Source organism: Melanerpes formicivorus, unplaced genomic scaffold (genome assembly GCF_026170545.1).
Source record: "Melanerpes formicivorus ecotype bairdi unplaced genomic scaffold, bMelFor1.0.p_v2 SCAF_1, whole genome shotgun sequence".
In the NCBI taxonomy this organism is placed as follows: Eukaryota; Metazoa; Chordata; class Aves; order Piciformes; family Picidae; genus Melanerpes; species Melanerpes formicivorus.
Genome location: NW_027142353.1, coordinates 35,718,762 through 35,741,443, shown reverse-complemented (window position 1 = coordinate 35,741,443; position 22,682 = coordinate 35,718,762). Strand labels below are relative to the sequence as shown.

The 22,682-nt window shown below is 42.9% G+C and overlaps 1 protein-coding gene across 6 annotated transcripts in view; it reads left to right on the top strand.

Moving 5' to 3' along the window:
• Positions 1-22,682, top strand: part of TENM4 (teneurin transmembrane protein 4) — a 736,598-nt gene that overhangs the window by 310,412 nt on the left and 403,504 nt on the right. For all 6 annotated transcript variants that reach the window (XM_068140091.1, XM_068140118.1, XM_068140125.1 and 3 more), the window contains one exon: positions 1,687-1,956. In XM_068140091.1, the coding sequence (XP_067996192.1) occupies positions 1,687-1,956 (270 nt within the window). The remainder of the gene's footprint in view (positions 1-1,686; positions 1,957-22,682) is intronic.

Sequence of the window (22,682 nt, the reverse complement as noted above, 5' to 3'; positions counted from 1 at the left end):
ATTCAGGGCTGAAAAATGAAAGTACATTAATAAATAAATATGGATTAAAATGGAGCCACTAATTGCTTTTGTCCACCTCTTCATGCAACTCTCCAAACAAAGTGTGGAGCCTCATTCACATTGATTTGGTCTGATTTTGAACTTCTGCAGGTAACTAGACATGAACTCAGGAGTAATTTTTCAGGTTGTGTTTTTAGTCAGCTACACAATGGCATCTGTTTGCAGCCAAATAACCTCCACTGTGACTGTATCAGAATAAATAGCTTAACTGAGTCAAGGTGTGAGTGGTCAGCAAGGGGAAGGGGAGCTTGCCAGAGGAAATTTAAATCCCCAGTATGTAATTACAGGGATTTCAATAAGCAGAACTCACTCAAATTTCCCCTTGTAGTAGAGTTGCCAAGTGTATGGTAGGACTTTTGATAATTGCATGCCTCATTTTGCTTTTCTCCCAAGAAGATTACTTTTTACCTTTCTTAAAGAATTCCAGTATTTATCCATCTGTATTTGCTTTCAAATTTGACCATTTTATTGAACACATCCTGAGTAAAGGTCAAGTTCCAGAAGTAGGAATCCAGCTGTTTTGGTCTTGGCAGGATCACTTGATCTCATTCTGAGCAAGCCCACAAAACAGGTTAATTGTTAGTATGATCATAGAACCACAGAATGCCTTTAGTTGGAAAGGACATGTAAAGGTCATCTAGTCCAGCTTTGCTGCAGTGAGCAAGGGCATCTGCAACCAGGGCTGGAACAATCCTCACTATCAATACAAACTGGATGATGAGGTGATTGAAAGGAGCCCTGCCAAAAAGGACTTGGGGATGCTTATGGACTACAAGCTGGACGTGAGCAGACAGTGTGAGCTTGCAGTCCAGAAGGTCAGTCACATCCTGGGCTGCACCAAAGGTAGCACTGCCACCAGATCCAGAGAGGTGATTCTGCCACTTTGATCTGGTGTGACCTCTCCTGGAGTACTGCATCCAGGTCTGGAGCCCTCTGGACCTGATGGAGCAGTTCCAAAGGAGGGCCATGAAAATGATCAGGGGCTGGAGCACCTCTGCTACAAAGACAGGCTGAGGAAGCTGAGGTTGTTCAGCCTGGAGAAGAGAAGTCTCCAGGGAAACCTAATAGCAGCCTTCCAGTACCTGAAAGGGGCCTACAAGAAGGATGGAGAGACTGTTTACAAAGGCCTGTAGCAACAGGATGAAGGGCAATGGCTTCAAACTAGAGAAGAGTAGATTTAGATCAGATGTTAGGAGCAAGTTCTTTACCATGAGAGTAGTGGAACACTGGAACAGATTGCCCAGGGAGGTGGTTTGGGCTTCATCCTTGGAGATATTCAAGGTGAGGCGCGCCAGGACTCTGGACAACCTGATCTAGTTGAGGATGTCCCAGATGAATGCAGAGGGGGTTGGACTAGATAACCTTTGGGGGTCCCTTCCAACCCAGACCATTCTATGTTTCCATGATTCTATGATTCTAAGTAGATCATGTTACTCAGAGCCCCATGCCACCGTTCCTTGAATGCTTCCAGGCGTGGGGCATCTACCACCATTCTGGGCAGTTGTTAGGACCCAGGTCCCGCTGCAGCCCACTTGAATACAGAGTATGAATGATTCTGCCATTGACTTATGCTGGAAGAAGCCATCCCCTATTAAAGAGTAATCAGGCTGCTGTGTTTTCTCCCAGGAGCCAACTTCTCTTTGCGAGAGCTGGGTCTTGAAGACGTGACACCCACACATGGGACTTTGTACCAGACTGATATTGGGCTGCCTCACTGTGGCTACTCCATCAGCACTGGCTCGGATGCTGACACAGAGGCAGATGTGGTCATGTCGCCTGAGCACCCTGTGAGGCTCTGGGGACGCAACACCAAGTCCGGACGCAGCTCCTGCTTGTCAAGCAGGGCCAACTCCAACCTCACCCTCACTGACACGGAGCACGAGAATACTGAAACCGGTAAGTGGTGACAGCCCCTGTGCTGTCAGCCTTGAGTTCTACCAGCAATGCTTCTCACCACTCCAGCTTAATCTTCCTTAGGTTTTCTGTTGGGTGTTTTTTATCAGACACAGTGAAAACACTCTTCTAATAGCCCCATGTCGTGTCCTTTTGTGCTGTCCTACAGAGTGTTTGTTAATAAACTGCTGGAGAAGCTCCTACTTATTTATCACAGCGACAGAGATCATTAAGTGGCTGTAATACTCTTTTTGCTTTTTGTAGTGACCTTTCAGACAAAAAGCATTTAAATCTCCCCTGCCCTGGCCAGTGCTGCTCTTATCTTTGCTACAGATTTTGGGGGCAGATAATTTCCTTCTTTTCCTTGCCGGTTCCTTGACAGGAGCTGTTTCATTTATGTAAATCAGCTGACTGCTCTCTGAAGGAAACTGATGGTGAAGTATTTTTAGAAGCCTTTTTCTTCATGTGAAATAAAAGCTGAAGGTCACAGATTTTTTTTATTTTTTTTTTATCTCTGTAACTTTGTGTCTCCAGCTGTGGGGACTCCTGCCTGTGTTTTGTAGGTCTCCAAACCTTTTTGGTCAGCAGTTCTGTCAAGCAGTGTAGGAAGGAGAGAGGATTTTGATTCAACTTCAGCTTGACCCAGGAGTTCACTGAGCCCTGTATGCCTTTGCACCTTTAATTCAATTATGGCACAGCCTGCTTCTTAATATAGCTGCTGCGTACAAGTGATTTGGAGCTTGAGCTAGCACAGAAAGCTGATGTGAAATGACTGTATTGCTTGTTCCCTTTATGCTTTTTGCCACAGTATTAGAGTGACAAATGATGATAACTTTTCCTTCGGAAGCCGTGACATGGTGAGACATACACCACCCACATGATTTTATGTTTAATTCCAACAAAATTACAGTAGAAGCTTATTAAGTTTCTGCTCAGAGATAATGATATATTAGGCAAAGTTCAAAGAGAGAAATGGCCTTTTCTTTAAAGAATGTACAGAAGAGTATTTTTAAATTGATTTACAATATTTTTTTAAAGTTTCTTAGCATAGTATCTTACAGGGTTGCACCTGTTAGGACAGACAGTAGTGCAGTGCCAGATTATACCATTTTCCTTCCAAGCCTTGTGTTTTGATGAAATATAGAGGGATCATCAGGGTCAATTAGTATTTTACACACTCCAAGAAATTGCTAGAAAACAACTAAAAGCAAACATCCTGCACTTCCATCCCACTCTCTTGTGCCTTCTATGGTAGTGTATGGGCAGCTGTGATCCTACCCTATATATTTTTCTTTCCATGCCTACAAAGAAAAGCAAAGTACAGAATTTTATTCTTTTTCAGTCTTTTTCTCTTATTCTTATTTTTTTTTTTCCTTAAGAGAGAAGAATATTTTAGCTTTTGGAGTCGTTTTCAGTGCTTTCTGTAATGTTACCTCTACATGTACAAACACAACCTTGTACCTACAAATGTAATTATACTATCAACAATGCATTAGCAACAGCACATGCCTTGAAAGACTTTACTGAAAGTAGTAGCTGAGGTAGTAGTAGCTGAGGTAGTAGTAGCTGTGTCAGGACTGAGATAACCTCCAATTCCTCTTCCCTTAAATGTGATGACACACTAGCCATTTGTTTAACTATCACTTCATAGCAATTAGAAAAGGTAGAGAAGATATCTAAGGGCATTTTAAGTGCTGTGCATATGTAGAAGGAATTTCTTTGAGCCATTGGCAATTGCAGCCTTAGATATTGAGTACTTTGAATGAGAAAGATTATATCAAACTCAAAATTATGATGTCTGTGCAGCATAAATAAAAGCTAGAGAGCAGTGGTGTCCAGTATGTAATTATATTGTTCATATCAACAAACAGGAGGTGGTGGAACTTGAGCAAAAATATTAGAATCCGAACTGTGCCATTGAAGAGCTTCAGATGATGCTTAGACTTCTCAGGGAAGATGACACAGATGTCAGTCAGGCTCAGGTCAGAAAATCTGTTCCAGAGTTGAGAGAAAGAGATATCATTTCAATATAGAGAATGCAGTTGAATTAGTGTTATAAACATATCCAAGCAAAGGCTGCAAGGGAGGAAGGGAAGAAAGAATAAAGAAAAGTCTTAAATGTACACAAATGATGTCCAAGATGCACTTAGAAACTTTGTCTAGCAGTTTCCTTCCTCTGCCCATACTCAGAGTTACTCTGGGCCCTCTGCTGCCAGCTATCACAGGGGCCATTTTGAGAAATCCCAGCTTTATAGGAGTGATGTTGCAAGAAGACATGAACTTTTGCTAATGGCAGCATAAAGTAGTGTAATGCTATGACTCAGTTTACAGGATACCTTTATTAGTCAATATTAATTGTTGACAGTATTGATAGGAGTTATAGCCTTTAGCTGAAGTCAATATGGAGCTTTATGAACCTGTCATCAATAGAAGATTTTATGGGCCCATTAAAACAACTTTTCCAATGAAGGTTAACATCAGCAATTTTTATGCTATTCATTATTTATCCAAAATAAATAATCAGAATTTACTTCTGATATTTGTAAATCCAAAGCTGTCTAAGGGAGATTCTGCCAAGGCATTTATTGTGTCCTTAGAAAATGAGAGGTTTGGTTCCCTCAAAAAGCAGATCTGCTTTTATTTCAGGAGTGGTGATGCTTCAAAGGAACAGATATGCTGCTCAGTAAGTGCAGCCACAATCCACTCCTCTGTCTTCAAGGAAACTGGTGAAGTGCTCTGGTTCCATGACATATTACAGACCATCAATCACTTACCTAGGCAGCTGGCACAAAAAGCCATGTGTTCTGTTATCTAAACTCTTCCCAGGCTTTCCAGGAGGTTGAATACTTGTATTACATTGAGAATTTGGTTTTACTGAAGTATTGGCTTGAGTTCTAACTCTGGCATTGCAGTGAGTTCAGATCCTTCCCACTCAATGGCTTTCCCTCTATTGGGCAACACTTTTTGCTCCACCTGGACCCTCAATTTGCAGAGTATGAAGACAGAGGGGACAGCTCAGGTTACTGCACTCTATCTGGGGATAATGCAATCACTCTTTGCAGCTAATAAGGCAGGTACTTCATGTAGCTCAAGCATCATTCTGCAGCATGACCACCTAGGCTAAGCTGAAATTGTAAAATCCTATTAAAAGTTCAGACCCATTTACGGGGATCAGTTTGGTTTCTTCACTGCAAGATTTCCAGGAACTTCTTTCCTACACCAGTTCTCATTGTTTCTCAGAAAGACTGATTCCAGCAAAAGAAATTCCTGAAGTGGTCATTTGGATCTGAGCCTGGAGTTAACTGGCATTACCTTAGGTAACCCTGAACAGGCTTTGTACTGAGCCAGCAATTGTTTAATATAGAGAAGAGCACAGTGAAGGAGAACAAGGTAATAGTCTCCCAGAAATTGACTGACTTGCAGCAATTTAGTCACATTCTAAAAGCAAAATACTTGTAATCATAAAGACATCATCATAAAAATACAGTACCACAGAATAATTTGTGTTGGAAGGTGTTGCTGACAGTCTCCAGTCTGGTCCCCTGCTTGATGTCATATTGGGTTGCTCAGGGCCTTGTTCATTTCATAGTTTCATAGTTTCATTCAGGGTTGGAAGGGACCACAAGGATCATCTAGTTCCAACCCCCCTGCCACGGGCAGGGACACCCCACACTAGATCAGGCTGGCCAGAGCCTCATCCAGCCTGCTCTTAAACACCCCCAGGGACGGGGCCTCGACCACCTCCCTGGACAACACATTCCAGGGTTTCACCACTCTCATGGTGAAGAACCTCCTCCTCACATCTAGCCTGAATCTCCCCACCTCCACTCAATACACATTGAGTATCTCCCAGATGGAGAGGCCACAACCTCTCTGTCCTGGTCATGATGTAGACCACACTTGTTGCAAAAAATTCTCCTAAGAGCTAGGCAGAAGTTGCGCTGCCTCAGCTTGTGTCAACTGCCTCTTGTCTACTCAGTGAGCATCTCCAAGAGCAGCCTGACTTCATCTTCTGTATATCCCCACACACCTAAAACAGTTAAGAGCTGGGTCTCCTTTTAGCCATCTGCTGAGCTGAACAAAGCCCCCAAGATCCTTCTTTCCTCATAAATAGTTTGTAGGCAGTTAAGCACTGGAAGAGATGGTCAGAGGAATGCACTGTCAGCAGAAGCCCATTGATAAAAGTTTTTAAGTGTAAACTGGATAAATATCTGCTCATAATGGTCTAGACTGGATGATGCTTTAGTCAGCATGGCTGCACATGCTGGTCTTTCCAACCTCCCTCCCTCTCCAATTTCAATAGTTTGTAGTATTGCTGAGCTTTCTTTGACTTCAGGGGCATACAGGACTGTTCAGACAGTATTTTGAACTTCTCAGGCTTTTGTGTTTCCCAGGGCACTCCTAATAAATGTAGAGATGGATGATGTTCATGTATAAGCACCCATGAAATGGTCCTTACCCTAGATCCACCCGAACCATTATGCATCATTCTGGTAGACCTTACCCCAGATCCACCCAAACTATTATGAATCATTCTGGTAGTACCTGGATAGATTCAATGTGGTGGAGAGCTTACTGGTTTATCCAGCTGTAGGATTACTTTCAACCTGGGGCCAACTGTAGTTTAACTTTTCACTATTCCAGAGAAGACTGGGAAAACTAAAGATTTGCTTTCTTTTAATCTGGACTTAGTTTTAATTTCCACCAAGGCATGCAGTTGGTTAAACACATGAAGGGGGAGAGAGAGAGGGGTTTTCTTCATTAGCAAGACAAGTTGGCAGTGATTAATGCTGTGTACATGTGCAGAGTAGAGCTGATGTTTCTCCCTGTCATCATCTCCTCTTGGGAAGAATGTGGGCAGTATCAAGAGGCCAAAAGGATCTCACAGGCAGGGTGAGTAACATCAGATGGCTCGAGACATTTCAACTGAGCCAGAGATGTTCAATTGTGATACATTATGTAAAGAAATTCTTGCAGCAGAAATGTTGCTGATGTGTCCCATTTTCTTATCTAACTGATTGAAAGATTAGTAAACATGAATTAAAATTCCACATCTAACCACCCTGGAAGCCAAAACGCAGGCTGTGGGACTACTGCTATCAGACTGCTGTGCTGTGCTGCTTCTGTCCACCTTAATCACCACTCAAAAAACATGTTGGAAGCATGTCATCCTGCAAACAATCCTGCATGCATTTCACGTGTGTAAAATGGCACTGCTGTACTCAGCTTTCCTATTTAACAATGAACTGGAGGCAGGCATGGTCAGCCTTAACACTTCTACTCAATATCTGTTGGTCATGACTGTTTAGGAAGAGCAGTTTAATATCCAGGTCTGTTTGTTTTTGGCTTCACCTCTGAGATGACCAATCAGTAGTACCAAAGTGGTATGGTGACTATAGCAATACAGACATTTACTCACTGGTGACATGATTAAGAGCACCAATTCATTTTGCTGTGCTGGACCCATATTCTACTGAGAGGACTAATTTTTCTTTTAGTCACTACTCTTCTGGGATGCATTTAAATGAGCTTTAACACTGTCAAGCAAACAACCAGCCCAATATCCAAATCCATTCTCCAAGCCTTGCCAACTTGCTTAGAAAGATAATGGATATGTTACAGTTAACTTTTGCTTTCCCATCAAATAAATTGCCTTTCTGGATAAATCTCATAGGCTTTTGTTAAAGCTGAAAGCATACTGGCAATCAGGAGCTGGAAAACACATATGGTAGCTCTGCCTGCTCTACCATCACAGACCCAACCCTTATCCATTTTCATGGACATAATACATGGTTTAAAGACCATTTCTTGCAGTAACTGCCATATTTTCTGCTTCCACACTGCTTCAGCCAATACTGCTGCTAGAAAGAGTTCTTAAAGGAACTGACAGGAAACTGGGACTCAATAGAATTGAATGCTCAGAGAAGAAGCACAAGGGTACATTACAGCAGGAAATAATTAAAGAGAAATCTTTCAAAGAAGGAACACCAGAGAAATGATATAATTTTATTTCTCCTGGGTAGTTAAGAAACCTAACACTTTCTCTTATTCAGTGGTATCTAAAGCAAATCTCACTGAAGCCTTTGAAAACTCTCATTTCCATCAGCAGTGTTAGATCAGCTCCTAGATGTATGGTGGTAACTGCTGCAAAATAGCTAGCCCACCAGTGTGATATAAACCCTAGTTCTCTAAGTTAAATACACCAAAAATACTGTTTACCCCTAGGTTTCTTGTATACATTTTGGCTTCTTTTAAACCAGAAAGCTGTCTTAATGATCAAGCCACATGCTCCAGAATTTGATCAGCTTTTTCCAAATATTTTCTCTTCACAGCTGTTCTACAATAGCTAGGGGAGTTCTAGTAAAGTGGTCATTATTTCTGTGTGGTTTTCTTCTTCCCTTTGGCTGTTCAGAGCTCATTCTTAATGTTGTTAATACTTGTTGCCAAAGGCCTTGCAAGGTTCCCCTAAATAGCTCTGACCGTCTGCAGAGGAAGGATTTTTACTGAGTCTTCTTTACATTCACCTTCCTGTTTCCCAAATCATGTTGACCCAAATCACTGGCCCAAGGTACAATTCAACACATCAGTGCAATTAGCAGTGCCAGAATTATTGTGTAATCTTAGCAGGACAAATTACTTGTTAATACCCCAGTTGATAATCCATGGTGACTCTTCTTTTTATTAGCATGTTTTTCTTTCAGGCTCCATACACTCTGTTGTTCATACAGTTACCGAGGTTGCAGCAGCAACATCTGTTTTTTTCTCTCTCTCATTTAAATTGAATAGTGTATTATAAAGCACTTCCAATAAAGGAATGTTTGCCTCAGACTTGTTTCTCCTGCAAACCATGTAGGCAAAAAAGTGGCTTTTCAAATCTGGAGAAGTCAGAAAGAAGAATTTTAAAATAATAATTAAAAAAAAATCTTCTCAATAAGTAAGAAAAAGCTACACTTTATTAAGTTTCCTTATACCTTTTGGGTAAGGGAAGACAAGAATAAATTAGAATTACCAAGTAAAAACCAGGCATCTGCTGGCTGTCACCTTTCACTTGCCTTCTATCAGTTGTAACCTTAATAACAAGATGTTTCAGCTTGAAATAAAAATTAGCCAGAACCTTTACCAGAAAAGATCCATCATCAGTTGCAGAAGTTAGGGAAGAACTACAAAAAAAGTGGCAAATCCAGAAGGGAATTTTCACTAATCCCCTTCCCTGTTTCACCTCTTCTAAGCTCATACACTGCTCCTTTCCAGGAAGGATTTGCAAGAAATTCCTCAGTCAAGGAGTACATGAGAATTGTTTAGCTATTCAGCTTACTGAAGCTGCCTTATAGAGATATTCAGAGACTTGGTAAGCACTTGAAATGTGAAGGTTAGAGGATGGAATTTACCTTCAGGCTCTCCAACTGTAAAGATATTCAGATTCCTATAAAGAATATTAATCCTAAAAAGGAGACTTTAGCTACATGACCATCCCTAATGCTACATACTCCACTGAAAAATGGATCCCTTGAAGGCTGTTACATCTTCCTTACTTGTGATCCAACTTTCTAACCACTGACATTCTTGATGATGGATTTCTTGTATTTTTTATGTTCTCTTATATTTTTTCTCCTTTTTAAATATTAGCCCTGAGATGCTTCTTGAAAGTGAAAACCTGGGGGATCATCTCAATTCTTCACAAGGGTTGCAAATTTCTACCTTGGTGGAACAGTAAAGTGATAGGGTTTAGGGAAAGAGATAATCTCTCTCCACATTCAACAAACCCTCATGTCCACTGAGTGTAAAGTAGCCTTTCAAATGAGGATGCCGCTGTCTCTCAGATAGGATTCAACCCACTCAAAGAACTGATTGTCCCTTTGGTAGCATGAGGGTCACTCCAAGGACCACAGAGGGAGCCTGCAGCATCCATATTCACAACTGAGGAAGTGAAGGTACACAGGATGTATCTGAGTTTAACTTTTGTTTGCTGCATTTGTGATCAATATCTTCACTTTGTTCCATGGTGAAGGAATTCCCTCTGATTTCTGGGACTAATGTCTTGCCAGTGGCCTCCTTGCTGCTAGAGGAAGTCTATCCATTTTCTTATTTTTACTCTCATATGGTATGTCCCACAGAGAATGTATTTTCTGTATTACTGTAATCTGTGCCTGAAAGGACACTGACATTAAATCCCTTCACAATATTATTTGGTTGGAATGAACTCAATTCAATACAGGTTAGTGTGTAGGTTTCACATGATAATTATTATTGTGATGATGATGAAGAAGCAGGGAAAAAAGGCCCAGATTCTAGAAACTCATTAATAGCCCGGATACTGGGAGAGAAGGCATGTAGAAACAACATTAACTGGTGAAAATTTACAGTTCTTTTCAACTATGCTGTTAATTTTTGTCCTTTCCTTTGCCACCTTAAATTTCCATGTCACAGATATTTTTTTTTTCCATTAAGGAAAATAATTGCATTTATTAATAATGCTGGAAAGCTGCCAAGTATTCTGGAAGCAAATCTATACATTTTTTACACTATATCCAACTGCCATAAATAACTCCTTTCAGAGTGAAACACCTTAGGGGGAATACAGATTAGTTCAGCAACATAAGACCTATTGCTCTTTTCATAGCAATACTTTGCTTCCAGTCTGGTTTTGAGGAAGAATTTCTGTGCAATGCCAATGGGGAATGGCTAATGTCCTGGAGAGAGGTTTATGGACAGGACACTGAGGGCCATCAGAACATAGACAGCAGGGCTTGGTTCAGGATGGACCTGCAGGTCAATCGGCGCTTGGAGCAGCATTTTGGTTTTAGGGCCAGGCACAAGTTCCATCCTCCTGGGATAGATGAAAGAGAAGCAGCATGGGGCAACGCAGAAGGCTCAAAGGGGACAATAAATCCAAACTTGGACAAGACAATGACTGAGGGCTCAGAATGATCTGATATCTATCTCTGCAACCAAAGGACCCCTGCCCTGCAGAGTTAAGCCTACTAGTTAATCATGGACCAGAGAGCCAAAGCTTTCCCTTTGCCTTTTCCCCTTTTTCTGCTTCATCCTGGATGGGCAAGGTCACATCAAGCTCCCAGCACTCCATCTCTGCCTTTCAAAGACATACCACACTATTGCCTGCACAGGGGAAAGGGCACAAGGCTTCTCCCCAACTTAGCATATCCAGCTGTGAATGTCTGTATTTCTGTGTTCCCATTTGGACCACTGTATCTGCGTCTAGATCCAGTCTGGTCCAGACTTCTTCCATGCCCCTTGAGGTCTGGCTTTGCTTTTTCCAGTGAAGATGCATCTCCACCCATAAGCAGAACAAAATGAGAGGAAAGAGAATGTCATTTATGTTTTACTCATGCTGAGAGGTGCACACTGAGCTCCAAATAAAGGAAAGCACAGCTTCTGCCAGGAGAATTTGTTCATTAAAATCTCATTGCTTTATTTCTCAGAGGCTTTTGATTAACTTCTAGGCAAAAATGCCATTTTATTCAATTGAGGGCAGTGATTGAAGAGGAGACACTGCCCTAATTCTGCAAAGTTTTCAGTATTTCTTTCAACTGCCCCTAAAAACTCTAATTATGTGCTCTAAGGCAGGATGTTGATATGTTCTGTCCATCTCAGCACAGATAATTTTTGAAACATGTATATAAACTTAAAATAGTAATTTCTATCTGGTATTCATACAGATTAAATATTTTCTAAAAGTAACTTCATTATGTTTCAGACAAAAATAAGTCTTTCCCACGTGTCAGAATGGTACAAAGACATTTGAGGAGCAGAGGTGTTACACGAATCAGTGACTTCACTCAGGACTTCAGTTCAAGAGATTTAATCCATAGCTCTGCTGCAGACAGTTTTTAATCTGGGGTTCATTCCTCTGTCTCAGTTCCCTGTTACAAAATTAGGATGTTATTTCTATTTTTTTCCTCCCCCTTGTAGTGATCTCAAATATTTTCTAATCAAGCCTATGGATAGCAGCAAACACAGTAACTACACTCCAGTTTTATCAAGGAGTCCATTAAGCATCCTCAGCACTGAAGTTTTTTAGTATTAGGCAGTCCCTCAAACATGAACCAAGCCAAATCTTGTGGTTCATATGCCAGAAGGACAGGATGTTATCCAGAGGAACCTGGGTAAGCTGGAGAAGTGGGCCCAGATGAACCTCCAGAAGTTCAACAAGACCAAGTGCAAGGTCCTGCACCTAGGTCTTGACAATCCCCATTATCAGTAGAGGCATGGAGAGCAGCCCTGCAGAAAAGGACTTGGGGGAACCGATGGGTGAAGAGCTGGACATGAGCCAACAATGTGCACTTGCAGCCCAGAAGGCCAAATGCATTGTGCATGCCCAATTGATTAGCCAGGAGATCAAGAGAAGCGATTCTGCCACTTCACTCTGCTCTGGTGAGATCTCACTAGAATACCGTGTCCAGCTCTGAGGCCCTCAACAGAAGGACATTCACCTGCTAGAGCAGGTCCAAAGGAGGGCCACAAAAATGATCAGTGGGGTGGAGCACCTCTGCTACAAAGACAGGCTGGGAGAGTTGGGGTTGTTCAGTCTGGAGAAAGCTCCAAGGATACCTTATAGCCTTCCAGTACTAGAAGGGGGCCTGTAAGAAAGCTGGGGAGGAACTGTTTACAAGGGCTTGTAGAACTAGGCCAAGGGGTAATGGCTTTAAACTACAGCAGGGTAGATTTAGATTGGACATTGGGAAGAGAGTTTTTGCTATGAGGGTGGTGGAACACTGGAGCAGGTTGCTCAGGGAAGTGGTAGAGGTCCCATCCCTGGCAACATTCAAGGTCAAGCTTGATGGGGCTCTGAGCAACCTGATCTAATTGGGGATGTCCTTCCTTACTTCAGGGTGTTAGTCTAGGTGACCTTGAAAGGTCAGTCATTCCATGATTCTATGAATTTGGGGGGTGACAAACCCCTGCTTTTTATTGTTGCTGCATTTTTTATAAGCCATGAAACTCGTCTGAGCAACTGTGAGACAAAAAGTATCAAAGAACCCATGCAGCATAAGCTGGAGATCACAAAAACTTCCTGGGTCCTCTAATGGTCCCAAGTACCCAGGGCACTCACTGATAACAGCATGAAAGGCTTCATAATGTTGCCATCTCACCCTCAATGGGGCACTCAGGCAGTAGCTTTCTGCTCCCCTTGCAACTCTTCAAAGGCAAGACCTTTTCATGGCAAGCAGCATGAACTGGCCGCCAGCTCAGCCCTCTTCTCACTGATGTGTTTAATGACCTCCCAAAGTATCACAGGGCTTCCACAACCAACTTCTTCAGTTAAAAACTCAGAAACTAAATACTTCATCAAAATGACAACCCAGAAACACCCTGTGATTTCTGCCCTGGTTTGGTCACTTTGTCCTAAGGTAGATAGAAACACTAATTTAAAAAAAAAAAAAAATTAAAAGTAATTGAAATTAAATACACATTTCTTCTTTTAACAGATAAACTGTTTAAACAAAATGGGAAATTATGACGGCTCAACAGAGGCTTAAATTCAGAATTCTGTGTTACAGCCTTGTAAATCATTTTTAAATCATTTCCAAGCAAACTGCCAAAGTCTTAAAGGAAGTCAAAGTAGTGAATTGGCTGTACCTAATGCCAGTCTGTGGAGGTGCCAGATCAGCTCCTGACAGCTGCTGCTGCTTCTGCAGGTGGAAAGGGAGGGTTTTTTCACATCAAGTCATTCAAGTAGATCAGCTCAATGAGCATCTAGAGAAGTCAGAAATCTACCAGCAGCTGAAAAGGAGGAGAGGGAGAAATCTGCATGAATAAAACCAGAGACAAGCTGCATTACAGCAACTTCCAGCACACTTTATATCTGCAAAGACGACTGATTCAAGAGGTTTTGAGCCCAGGTACCCATCCACATGCCCTCACAAGGGTTGTCCATCCCCATGGCCATGATGGTGCAATGGCTTATGGAGCCCAGATCTGATTTACCCCACACCCCCCCAAAACTCTGTGATTTTAAAGTCTTTACTCAAGGACAGGGTGTCAATGAGATCTGGTTTCACAACTCCCATGGGACCTCTGCCATCCCCCACAGAGAGAGATCAGAGGTGTAGAAAAGACATAGAGATGTGGTGTGGAGGGGTATGGCTTAGTGGTGACCTGGCAGCATTAGCTTATTGGTTGGACTTGATAATCAAAAGGTCTCTTTCAACCAAAATGATTCTATGATTCCACAATCAGTTCAAACCAGGGTAGAGAATGTGAAATGTCACTGTCACGGTCCGGAGACATTAGATGTCTCGGTCCAGAGACACAGTTCTTTTAAATATTCCCGTGTTGTGAAATTAATGGCACAAACGAGGCCAAAGTATCAACAGCTAGACTATTTATTACATAAAGAAAGTGGACATAAGAAAGGAAGAGGGAGAAAAGAGAGAGAGAGAGAGAGGGACAAGAGATAGAAGAGGAAAGGAATTATATTACCACACCCCTCATCCCCCCCAGGACAGTTAAAGTCTGTGGAGGAAAGGTGCTGCAGGAGATGTTTGGTTTGTAGAGACACCGTGGTGAGGCTTTTGCTGGAGAACAGCTGTGGTCCTCTGGGGAGATGTTGGGTTGATACAGGAACAGTGCTGAGGCTCCTCTGGGCAGCCTGGGTCTGTAGAGGGCTGGAGCTGTGGTCCTCCGGGCAGCTTCTGTTCTCCGGAGCAGCATTGTCCCGGCTTCTCAGCGGCCTGGCCCGTCTCCTGTGTTTCTCTCCTTTGTTTCTCTCAACAAACCAGCAGTTGCTCAAGTCTTTTATACAGTTTTTTAGTCCTTAGGTATGTAGTCAAATATTGTCCCTCAAGAATTCCAGTGGCAGGAAATCTGTGTGTTTGGGCAAGACCCTGGCTGGAGGAGGGGGGAATCTCCGTCTACCCTGTCTCCATCCAGACAAAGCTCAGGAAACAGGTGGTGATTATCTTGCCCTAAAGGTGTGATGGCTGGGTCCTTGGGTCCATTGTTGTAGTCCCGTGTTATCACGATGCAATCACAAGCTGATTTGCATCCAGGATTGGTGGACAGGATTCTTTCCACCTTCTTTCCAGTGGCTCTGCTATCACTTTTATCTTTGTTGACTCACATAGAGAGAGACAAACTTATTAGACTGTCACACCACCCCGTCAATCAAAGATAAAAGGAAGAAAGAAAGGAAAGAAAGGAAAGAAGTGGAAAAGGAAGGAAAGAAGTTTTAAACAATTTTTGCAATAGACATAAGTTTTGATTGGCTAACAGCACAAATCTGTTGTACACCATCATTAGACACAAACTGCATGTTGGACACTACATGTTGAATCACTGTATACAACAGGGATTTATACAAGATTGACAATGCTAAGAAAATATAACAAAATTAAACCAGGTAATTACACAAGGTGAAAGCATCCTTGTTCCTCCTGGAAGCCAGGAGAACAAACAAACCCATACCCCCCCACCCCGTCAGTCCTTCAGTTTGGAATTGAAGCGAGAGCTTCAGTCCAGATCTGAATGTCTGCGGGGTTATGGAAAGTACAGTCCTTGAAGAGATGTCTTCTGTGATGCAAAACTTGAGAAGTCTTCCATATTGTAGCAAGACAAGTCCTTCTGACAATACATCAGGTAGTCTTCAGCATTAGAACTTAAATTTAGCATTAGAACTTAAATAAGAAACACAAATAAGAAACACAACCTTGAAACATACAAAACTGGTATTTCCAGGTTACCATTCAGAGCCACCCTCTCAGGTGATAATTACTTTGAATGGGCCTGTAAGTATCGTTGATTGTTTCAGGTTCTCTCAAAGCCAAGCTAAACACAAACAAAGGCCTTTTTCCAAACCAAGTACAATTTTTTGGTGATCTCCTGACTCATGCTTCACCCCCCAATTCACCGCTGGGAAGTGAAGCCCTTAGTTGCCCTGGGGGCCATATCCCTCCCCTCATCAAATGGTCCCACCAAGAGGGGAGCAGTGACCTCAGCCCTCGTTTTAGGCTCGGGCCAACATTGCACAATGATTCGTAATTGTCTCGTGGCTACCCCATCAACCACTTCTTTTGGAATACCTTTCTCCCGACCCACCCCCCACCAATATTGCCGGGTATTCAAGTGTTCCCTGCCCCCAGCCAGGTGCCTACTAGGAATACGGCGCATCTGGCCCTGGGGGCTTGGTGGGTGAGTCATTTTCACATGTCTCAAGCCTCTAGTTTGAGGTTTTTTCATTTCCTCAGGTACACTATACTGCCTAGCATAATCTAATAATTCCCTCCCTACATCTTGCCATGTCCTGGAAGAAAGTGGGGTATTAGCTATTTCTTTTTGAAGCTGGATACCTCTTATTTTAAGCAAGTCAGAGAGGCCCCTGATCAAAGGAGTCATTCTGTTTGCATCCACCAGGATAGAAAGAGGGGATTCAAAATGATGTTTTAGTTCCCTTTCATATATCATCTGCAGGCATGCAGCTTTTTGCACATTCTCCATTATCTGATTCATCCCTCCCCGCAGAATTAGGGGTTCACCCCTCTCCTTGGGATCAAACCCCCCTGCCCAATAGGCAGCTCTTTGCGTAAGACTCCAGGCTCCACTTCTGTTTTTTGTAGTTAGGAAAACATTATCACCCCAATAGCCCATGGCTTCAGCTTCTGTTAACAGAATCTGATCACCTCCAGTTTTTGAAACTCGCCAGACATATTCCACCTCAGATTCCCCAGCAGAGCGTGCAAATTCTTTACGAATTTTGGCCAATTCAGTGTAGGAGAAAGGTGTTTCTTTGGTTGTGATAGTGGGGGTAACCTCCCCATCCTCATATAAAACTTCAGTTTTAATGAGAGGTCTGATATGCGCAGCAGCTTCCTTAGCCGCTGTCAATTCTGCCCGAGGATATATGGGGGCAGACTCCAAGTAATTCACACCCTCTTTTGAGTCCAAATACGAATTTTGCCTCCTCTCCTTTTCCAATTGAATTTTAAGATCTGCCACTACGTCTTTCAAAGTGGCAACATGGCTTTGTAGTGACGAAACTAAGTCCTGCAAAGAGGAAATAGTTATATTCTCCTGTTCATGCCATTCATCTTTCTCCTTCAGTGAGGCGGCTAAACAGGCACCTAAAACCGCACAAATAAAACCTTTGCCTTTCCCGGCTTTTGCTCGTGCATCTTTCTGCAGGGCCACAATTCTATCAGCCACACTCTGGAAATTATGCCAATTTTCACGGGCCCAGTCAAGTACCTGTACAGATGGGCGGGCACCGTGAACTTCTAAAAGGTTAAAAAGCTTCTCACTCCCGGCCATCTCTTTTGTTTCAGAAAGCATTTCTTAATAGGGCACTAAGTTTCGCGGGGAAGTCAGATCAAAGCACTGTTTGTACCAGCAAAATCTTCCCTGGAAAAACGTACACTTTTAAAAGGCTTACTCCAAAATAATCTTCTCCAGGAAAAAAAAAAATGCACAATAGATTTCCCAGGAGAGGTCACACACAAGAAAAAACAACAACAACTTGGGCTTCTCAAGGAAGTCACACTATTTCCCTGAGTGAACCCACACTTGCAAAAGCTTCTTAGCTTTTGTACCTCAAATTTTTTTTTGTTACACTAGGATAACAACCTTGTGATTCTTAGGGAAGAGTTACTCTGTTTCCCTGAGCGAACACACACCGGCAGAAGTTTCTTAACTTTTGCTGCAATACTGGGCTTCTCGGGAAAGCCACACTTTACAAATATCACCAACACTGGGTTTCCTAAAAGAGGGTACTGAGAATTCTCGGGGAGGTCACACTATAAAGTCAACAGTTGTACCCCAGATAATCTTCCCCGGGAATGCACACACAAATTTAAAGCAGGGTACAGAGGATTCTCGAGGAGGTCACACTATAAAACCAACAGTTGTACCCCGGATAATCTTCCCCGAGAAAGCACACACATTTAAAGCTTTTGAGAACTCCCACACAGTCTCTCTGAAAATTTCGCTTCGTCCTTCTCCGGCCACTTCCCTCGCGGGCGAGTGGAAACGCGAATCTGGACTCCACTCTCGCTTCGTACTAAAAGTACGTCTCAGGCACACACACACATTTCGGGGTTCTCAGAAATGCAATAATTTTGCTGTGATACTTTTCACTGCACGGGAATCCTGCCGACTACGCCATTTAAATGTCACGGTCCGGAGACATTAGATGTCTCGGTCCAGAGACACAGTTCTTTTAAATATTCCCGTGTTGTGAAATTAATGGCACAAACGAGGCCAAAGTATCAACAGCTAGACTATTTATTACATAAAGAAAGTGGACATAAGAAAGGAAGAGGGAGAAAAGAGAGAGAGAGAGAGAGGGACAAGAGATAGAAGAGGAAAGGAATTATATTACCACACCCCTCATCCCCCCCAGGACAGTTAAAGTCTGTGGAGGAAAGGTGCTGCAGGAGATGTTTGGTTTGTAGAGACACCGTGGTGAGGCTTTTGCTGGAGAACAGCTGTGGTCCTCTGGGGAGATGTTGGGTTGATACAGGAACAGTGCTGAGGCTCCTCTGGGCAGCCTGGGTCTGTAGAGGGCTGGAGCTGTGGTCCTCCGGGCAGCTTCTGTTCTCCGGAGCAGCATTGTCCCGGCTTCTCAGCGGCCTGGCCCGTCTCCTGTGTTTCTCTCCTTTGTTTCTCTCAACAAACCAGCAGTTGCTCAAGTCTTTTATACAGTTTTTTAGTCCTTAGGTATGTAGTCAAATATTGTCCCTCAAGAATTCCAGTGGCAGGAAATCTGTGTGTTTGGGCAAGACCCTGGCTGGAGGAGGGGGGAATCTCCGTCTACCCTGTCTCCATCCAGACAAAGCTCAGGAAACAGGTGGTGATTATCTTGCCCTAAAGGTGTGATGGCTGGGTCCTTGGGTCCATTGTTGTAGTCCCGTGTTATCACGATGCAATCACAAGCTGATTTGCATCCAGGATTGGTGGACAGGATTCTTTCCACCTTCTTTCCAGTGGCTCTGCTATCACTTTTATCTTTGTTGACTCACATAGAGAGAGACAAACTTATTAGACTGTCACAGTCACCCACCAGAAAATCTTGCTGATTTGGATCAAATATGGGCCAGTGACTTAGGACTGGGTAACAAAAACACCTGGGAGCTATTTAAGCCAGCAAGGAAGAAGGATCGCTGAGCTCTCTTGGAAATGCACCTCTGTTCAGTTCCCCAGCGACAGCTAGCGCAGTCTTTGTTAATGCCAACTCATTTTCTGTGCAAGACTTATTTTCTTCCTGTATCTCCAGCAGGTTCAAGTACTTTTATTACACTCAGTTTGGAAGGAGGGGAGTGAAATGATGACTAAATTCCAGTTTCCATGTAAATGCAGCTTGACATGAATTCAAAATAAATGAAAACCAAGAAAAAGAACAAAACAACAACAACAAAACATATCCAGCAATCATCCACTGAATAAGAAATCTGTTGTTCCCCATTTTCTCTTCATAGAAAATGTAAAAAGTAGGAATCTGAATAAATGCATACTGAACGATATAATTGCTGAAATAAATATGTATAGATATAGGATATTCTTTGATTTGGCGTAAAGAAGCAGCAAATTATACCAATCAGTGAGAATCAACCAGCACACATGCAAAACAAGATTAAGACTGATTATTTAAATCAAGATTCTCTGTTTCCTGGTTTACACCACGATTACAATTTAAATCAAGCCACCCTGCCATGAATACTTTAGGGACAATGGTTTCTCCCTCACATAATGTGTGGGTTTTATAGCCCAGAGAACCTCGTGCTGCTTGTAAGTAACGTGGCTCAACTGAGCTCCGTCTCTCGCCACATTCTTTGTTTAGTTCTGGCCCATTTTAGGGATGGAAATAGCAATATCAATCCTCAGCTCAAAGAGCAGGAATCTGGAAGCCCACAAAAAAAAAAAAAAAAAAAAAAAATTCTCAAAGATGCTTTTTCTTTTGGGAGCCTTGAATGGAAATTAAATTGAGAATCAACTGAAACTCCAGCACCAGGCTGCAATGCCGATTCCCCAGTAACATAGGGGCTGGAAAACCAGCTGTAGACCCATATTAGAGTATTAAGGGAAATGTCTCCCTCTCTCCTAGGCAGCATCACTTTGGCTAATTGCATTCCACTTAACAAAATTCCCTTTACACCTGCAGCTGGACGGGGTGTTTCTCCTCCATTAAATTGCTCTGTTTTGCTGCTGTGCTCTACCAAGCAGCTGTTAATGTTCCACCCCAGAGGTGTCTGCAGTTCAGCGATGGGCGAAATGATTAAGACTAGCAAGCCACTTGATCATTTGGAATGAAAGGTGCTACATAAACATACCCCATTAGTTTTATTAATGCTCAACAAAGCTAACTTTTCCTGTAGCTGGTTCTACTCCTCCTCGGCATTTAATGCAACAATGTTCCCTCTGGGAGACATGGCAGGTAAATGCAGCACACACGTGGTTTTCTGGATGTGCTCATAGAACGTTAAAGGTTGGAAGGAACCTCCAGAAATCATCAAGTCCAACCCCCCTGCCAAAACAGGATCACCTGGGGTAGTCCACATAGGAATCTCAGGTAGTGATAGGACTAGGGGGAATGGAATGAAGCTAGAGGTGGGGAGATTCAGGCTAGATGTGAGGAGGAGGTTCTTCACCATGAGAGTGGTGAAACCCTGGAATGGGTTGTCCAGGGAGGTGGTCGAGGCCCCGTCCCTGGGGGTGTTTAAGAGCAGGCTGGATGAGGCTCTGGGCAGCCTGATCTAGTGTGGGGTGTCCCTGGCCATGGCAGGGGGGTTGGAACTAGATGATCCTTGTGGTCCCTTCCAACCCTGAATGAAACTATGAAACTGTGAAACTATGAATGCAACCAGACAGGTTTTGAAAATCTCCAGAGAAGGAGGCTCCACCACCTCTCTGGGAAGCCTGTTCCAGTGTTCCATCATCCTCACTGTAAAGAAGTTTCTCCTCATGTTGAGGTAAAATCTTCTGTGTTCAAGTTTTCATCTATTGTTCCTTGTCATATTACTATGCACCAACATAAAAGAGATTGGGCCCCTCAATTTGACACCTACCCCTCAGATATTTATAGCCATTGACGAGATCCATTCTTAGTCTTCTCTTCTGCAGACTAAACAGCCCCAGAGCTCTCAGTCTCTTTTCACAGGGGAGAGGCTCAAGTCCACTAATCATCCTCATGGCTCTCTGTTGGACTCTCTCTGCATCGTTCTTTAAAGAAACCTGTTTTCCAAACTCAAAATTTCACCCATCACGCATTTGGGATCTACCATGAGATAAGTGCTGTGTTTGTAGAAGATTGAAGGAGTGCCAGTCTTGGGCCACTTCTCAGGAGAAGGAAGGTGATGTTCTAGGGCATTGCAGACAGTCACTAGCAGAGTAGAAAACTTGGCATGGGATGAGTCTACAAACAATTTATGTAAATGCAATTTAGATGTATTTGTAAATTGTACACCTAAACCAGACTTGTTGCACTGGGCCAAATGTAGTCTTCTTGAACCTTCCCAAGTTGTAGTGTTCCTCAACCCTGCTTGAATGTTTTTGATTGTTGACTGTGCCTCAAGTGTGGTTCCCCCCTGAGGACAGTCATTGCCATTTCATCTTCATGAGACCCCTTCCACTGGCATGCTCTCTGCTCTCAAATCATTACAAATTTGTTTTCTTTTGTCACTTGATTTCTGTTGGAGCTGTCAATGATGAAGGCAGAAAGCAGAGATAGACTCACAAAAGTTCCATGGCTCCTATTAAGGCTGAATACGAAATGTCAATACCTCCTTCTGATGGGGGTCATGCATCTTCATGGAGGGTTATCTTCTTTCATGTGGGCTAGAAGCAAATAGACTGATTCCCATATAAATTTTGGGTTATTAAATTTTCTTCTGCTCCTGTTAGACTCTGGAATTTGTATTAATTGAATCAGAGCCTTTGCGAAACATCAAGGGATAGTCCTACACCTTTGCTATATTCATTGGTGAGAGTTTCTGGGGCTGAAAGGGTAGGCATTTGGGCACTGGAAGTCAGCACAATGCTTTTCAATATTTTAGTGGTTAGTGGAAAAGTTAAACCTATGGCTGGTAATGTGCTTGGACATTAAAACTAGATAGTGTAGTAAAACAGCACAAATAGAAAGCTGTAAGGACAGAACCTAAACAGGCACATTACAGTGCAGGCAAGTGCAATGATCTACAGCTGTACAGGAATGGAAAGCTATTGAATGTAACGGGCTGACAGCACAGAGGTCTTGGCTCCTTCAAAAGTCATGGGGTCAGGGTAAGCAGCCTCCCAGAAGCCTCTCTGTGTGATGCCCTTGGTATCTTTCAACTCAGGTCTGAATATCTTACTAGAAGGCAAACAAAAATGAACAGGACAACCAGGTGGAAGCATCTGTGATACAGAAAACTTCAGACTGGCTTCTATTTGTAAGTTGCATGACTGTGGAACAGTCCAGTTTCAAAAGTTATGTTTGAGAAGGGATTAGTGCTTTTTCCTAGGGAGAGGGAGCTGTGGACATTTAGCCTGGAGAAGAGGAGGCTCAAGGGAGACCTTATTGCTTATTGCTGTAGCCAGGTGGGGGTTGGTCTCTTCTTCCAGGCAACCAGCAACAGAACAAGAGGACACAGTCTCAAGCTGTGCCAGGGGAAGTTTAGGCTTAATCTTAAAAAAAAAGTTCTTCACAGAAAGAGAGACTGGCCATTGGAATGGGCTGCCCAGGGAGGTGGTGGGGTCAACATCCCTGGAAGTGTTTAAAAAGAGCCTGGATGAGGCACTTAGTG